This window comes from Aphanomyces invadans (assembly GCF_000520115.1).
Source record: "Aphanomyces invadans strain NJM9701 unplaced genomic scaffold supercont1.14, whole genome shotgun sequence".
Taxonomy (NCBI): domain Eukaryota; phylum Oomycota; class Saprolegniomycetes; order Saprolegniales; family Verrucalvaceae; genus Aphanomyces; species Aphanomyces invadans.
Window position 1 is genome coordinate 419,979 of NW_008580159.1, and position 4,521 is coordinate 424,499.

A 4,521-nucleotide genomic window follows, 5' to 3' on the forward strand; every position below is an offset into this window, starting at 1 on the left:
GGGGGTTGCGATTGTTTAATAAAGACACAGGACTGTGCTAAATCGTAAGATGACATATGGGGTCGGGTGCTGGAAGATTCAAAGGAGAGGTTTGCACGTTGAATGCAAGTCCCAGTAAACGGCGACCGCATCTCTGACGGTCCTAAGGAAGCGATTTTCCTTGTCAGGCTTACAGGTGTCGTTTGCCAGAGTAAAGTGACAAGAACAGAACGGTCGAAGAGTTGCCGCAGACCATGGCCAACGTCGATGTGTCGCACAGGCGTCACTTGGCGGCGATGGCTCGATTTGTCGCGTTTCGGGACAAGGATATGGCGGTGATGGTTGGTCGCTGACGCCGATTTGTATATCATGCTCTTGCAACCTTTCTGCGTTCCAAGGTTTGGTACGATTCGTCGCCGTCAGAGAAACCAGGGAGACACAACTGGAGAGGAGGCGGCGGCAACTGCACAGTGAACTTTGACCTGCTTCCTCCGTTTGCTTCAACCATTGCAGCTCGGCGATGCCGGACTTGTGCATCTATCGTGCGTCCACGCAACGGCCCTGGTCGATGCAAGCACCTCCACCGTACGACAGTCACTAGGCTATGTCGCAGCAGCTCGACCAGTTGGGCACCACAGGACCCGCAAGGGCTCGATTCTGGGTCGGCAAAAAAAAAGATGGGTTGTGTGCGCGTATCCCTTCTGGTTGTGCGCGCTCTTTCCAACGAAAGGTCTTACCTCCACACAACTCGCACAGTGCCCGACAGCAACGAGGCGTTTAAAGTATCGAAGCCAAGTACACCATCAAAAGCTACATTAAAGCAGCAGAGGATAAGTTGCAGAAGCTGTACGATCATTTGGTGACAATGGATGCTTTAGATTCCGACGAGGATACATCAGCTCGATCGTGATAGTAAAGCGTGGAGGTGGGCGAGCTTTTTTGATGTACATCCACTTTGATGTCAAACCCTTCGAACAGTGTACTTACTTAATGAAGATAAATTCACAAAGTTTTGTTTACACTTGCTATTTGTATACTTCTCGAACTCGAAAACGATTTGGCATATCATTCGATGTTAAAAAGTCGGGCACTGTCAGTATTGCCACGTCATCCAAATTCTTGACCAGATTAAGCATAACATCGGCCGCAAGTGGCACAATAGTCCGGGCCACCGTGAGCAATCCATCGCCCGCCATCCACGTGCAGATTCGTCGCACGCTCCAGGTCGAGCCACCACCGTCCATGATGAGTTAGCCAGCACGGAGCACAGTCACAAAACCAGGTACCCCTGGTCCCACTTGGAATGGATCGGCAAGAGTCCCTCTGTCCCTCCCCCCTTTGGCTGGGGTTTGGGCCGTCGTCGAGTCGACCCTTCCTTGCACTCGCCGGCGCACACATTCAGTTTACTCCACCGCATTTGAAATGTGCGATGTCATCGTCCCGTCGCACATCGCCCATGGACGGGTCCGTGGCTGCATGCTGGAATTAACCCAAAGAGCCCCTTTACGATTTGTCATGGCCGTGTCGTATCAATCGGTGAACGCGACGACCAACGACTCTGAAAGCCGCAGCCATCACGTGCACCCCCAAGACAGCGCCGCTTCCCGCCTCCTCTACACGTAGGCGACGCCGCTCCTGACTCTCTGGAACTCGACGCAGCTGGCGGCGCGGGACATGTGGCCGCTCTAAGTTGACAACCAGTGCAAGTCGGTCAGTGCCACATTCGAGCCTCTGTTCCAACGCACCAACTCGATTGTCTGCGCAATCTTCGCATCGTACGGGTGGCGCTTCGCAGTCATCGGCACCATGCAGGTGGTCACGGTCGGGTGCACGTTGTATGGGCCGATCGTCCTGAAAGCAGGTCCTGTCGGCCCTCGAGTCCGAGTCGTTCAACACGAAGGCGGTCTTGGTCTCGATCGCATCGCTCTTCTTGGTCAATGTTGCGCAGGCGCTGATCACGGCGCACTCGACGTTCCAGAACCAGCTGGTGACCGTCCAGATCACGTCAGCGCTGCAGCATTTGCTCTTTCGCAAGTCGCTGGTCCTGGACGCCAAGTGCCGCCGTGAAAAGGCGGCCGGCGACATTGCCAACATGTTTTCCACCGACATCCAAACGATCATCAACTTTTCAATCTTTGCCAACCAACTGTGGCTCATCCAAGTTACGATCACGTTGTATACATGCTGTACAACGTGATCGGGTGGGCAACCTTTGTCGGGGCCGGCGTCATCCTGGTCACGCTTGTTCTCAACACGCCACCGCCCAGCGCAATGCGTTCCGGGAGCTCATGACGCGGAAAGACGCCCGCATGAAGTCGGTCAACGAAGTGTTTGGTGCCATGCAAATCATCAAGCTGACCGCGTGGGAAAACAAGTTTCAAGACAAAATCACCGCGGACCGGGACCGCCAGCTCAAGTCGCTGTGGCGAATCTTCATTCTATCGAGCGCGATGACAGGGTGCCTGTACTCGGCCCCCGTACTCGTCAGCGTAGTTTCGTTCGCCACGTACACGACGGTGATGTGGCAACCGCTGAATGCGACTAAAGTCTTCACGGCGCTCACGCTGTTCAACCTGCTCAAGATTCCCCTTATACAGCTACCCAGTATCATTGCGAGCATGATGCAGGCGCTGGTGGCCCTCCGCCGCATCATGGAGTTTCTGCAAATGGACGAGAAAAAGTCGCACATGGTGCTGACGCCCCACACCGCCCCCGACGATCTGCTGAGCGCGTACGCCCGACACAATGTAGATGTGTGCATGGACAAGTGCAGCTTTGGGTGGGACGCCGCCAAGCCGCTCTTCACGGACGTCAACTTGACCGTCCAGCGCGGCGAGTTTGTCGTGGTCCATGGGTCGGTCGGCGAAGGCAAGTCGTCGCTGTGCGCGGCACTGCTCGGCGAAATGGACAAGTACGAAGGCACGGTGTTTGTGGGCGGCCGCGTCGCGTACTTTTCGCAGCAAGCGTGGATCCAAAACATGACGATTCGGGAAAACATTTTGTTTGGAAAGCCATACGACCGCGTCAAGTACGCCAACGTGTTGGAAGCGTGTGCGCTGACGAAGGACCTGGCGCTGTTTGCGGCCGGCGACCGGACCGAGATCGGCCAGAAGGGGGTGAACTTGTCTGGCGGGCAAAAGGCGCGCATCAGTCTGGCGCGGGCGTGCTACAGCGACGCCGACATTTTCATCTTGGACTCGCCGCTGTCGGCCGTCGACGCGATCGTGCAGAACGAGATCTTCACCAAGTGCTTTCTCGGTCTGTTGCGCCACAAGACGATCGTCCATTCCCCCGAGATCATCGCGTCCAAGTGCATCGACCGCACGATTGAAGTCAAGAACGGACAAGTCATCGAAGCCACGGTCGCCAACTGCGACAAGGCCGACCAGCCCATTTTGGTCAACTCGCTCGTGGGTCGCCGAGGCTATCGCGACGACGACGCGTCTCCATTGTCGATGGACGAGGTCAGCACCGAGCGATGGGACTTGCTCCTCACTCCATCCGCCGCGACGCCGTTCCCACAACACTTTGAAGGAGTCCCATTTACGCCGTACCACGACGATGCTAGCGCAGGCTTAGCGTACGACGACCCATCCAGCGGCAAACTCATCCAAGAAGAAGGACGGTCGCGGGTCTCGTCCAAAGTGTTCGACTCGTACCTGACGGCCATCGGCGCGTGGAAAATGCTCGTCGTGTGGGTGTCGCTTTTGGGGGGATGGCAAGTTCTGTCAGTGTCGAGCGACTTTGGTTGAGCACGTGGAGCGCGTCGGCCGACGTCGTCACGCCCGACGAGTTCCTCCATCAAGCGGGGTCCTACCTCACCGTGTACACGGCCTTGACTTTTGGAGGCATCTTCATGACGGTGGTGCGCACGCTCTCCATCTACTCGTGTGGCGTTCGTGCGTCGCGGCAGCTCTTTGACCGCATGACAGCTTCCCTCATGCGCGCCCCCATGCAGTTCTTCGACACAAACCCCCTCGGCCGCATCCTGAACCGGTACTCGAACGACATCAACACAGTCGACACGGCGATCCCGTTCAACATTAGCGGGTTGCTCGCGTTCATCTTTAGCGCGGTCTTTGCGCTTGCCACGACGTTGTACGTGGTCAGGTCGTTCGGGCTGCTCATCCTTCCCCTGCTTTACCTGTACAAGTTCATCGGAATGTTTTACATCCATCCAGCGCGCGAAATGGAGCACGTGAACAAGACAACCAAGTCGCCGCTGCTCAATTTGTTCTCGGAATCGATCGAAGGCGCGCTCGTGATCCGCGCGTTCGGTCAAAAGCAAGTGCGCCGCTTCCAGCGCATGCACTTTCGAAACGTAGACGGGAACAATGCAGCGTCGTTCGCCGCCCAAGTGATCACGTAGTGGTTCTCGCTGCGGATCCAACTACCCAGTGCGCGCTTGCTGCTTGTCGTTTCCGTCTCGCTCGTCCTCATGCGGTATTACCTGAACGCGGGACTGATCTGGCTGCTTTACGATCTTGCCCATGTTGGAATGGATCGTGTCCATGTGGTCCCAACTCGAGACGGTCATGGTCG

At 56.4% G+C, this 4,521-nt stretch overlaps 2 protein-coding genes across 2 annotated transcripts in view; both read left to right on the top strand.

The window, feature by feature from the left end:
* Positions 1-1,494: 1,494 nt before the first annotated feature.
* Positions 1,495-2,176, top strand: H310_07506 (hypothetical protein; the record flags this gene model as incomplete). Its single annotated transcript, XM_008872882.1, has 3 exons — positions 1,495-1,598; positions 1,695-1,791; positions 1,841-2,176. 3 exons carry the CDS (start codon positions 1,495-1,497, stop codon positions 2,174-2,176), a joined length of 537 nt encoding a protein of 178 aa, XP_008871104.1.
* Positions 2,177-2,267: 91 nt separating this feature from the next.
* The window catches only part of H310_07507 (hypothetical protein), a gene marked incomplete at its 5' end in the record, with an annotated part of 5,214 nt that continues 2,960 nt past the window's right edge, over positions 2,268-4,521 (top strand). Inside the window, 2 exons of the mRNA XM_008872883.1 lie at positions 2,268-3,673; positions 3,703-4,336. Coding sequence (XP_008871105.1) covers positions 2,268-3,673; positions 3,703-4,336 — 2,040 coding nt within the window. The remainder of the gene's footprint in view (positions 3,674-3,702; positions 4,337-4,521) is intronic.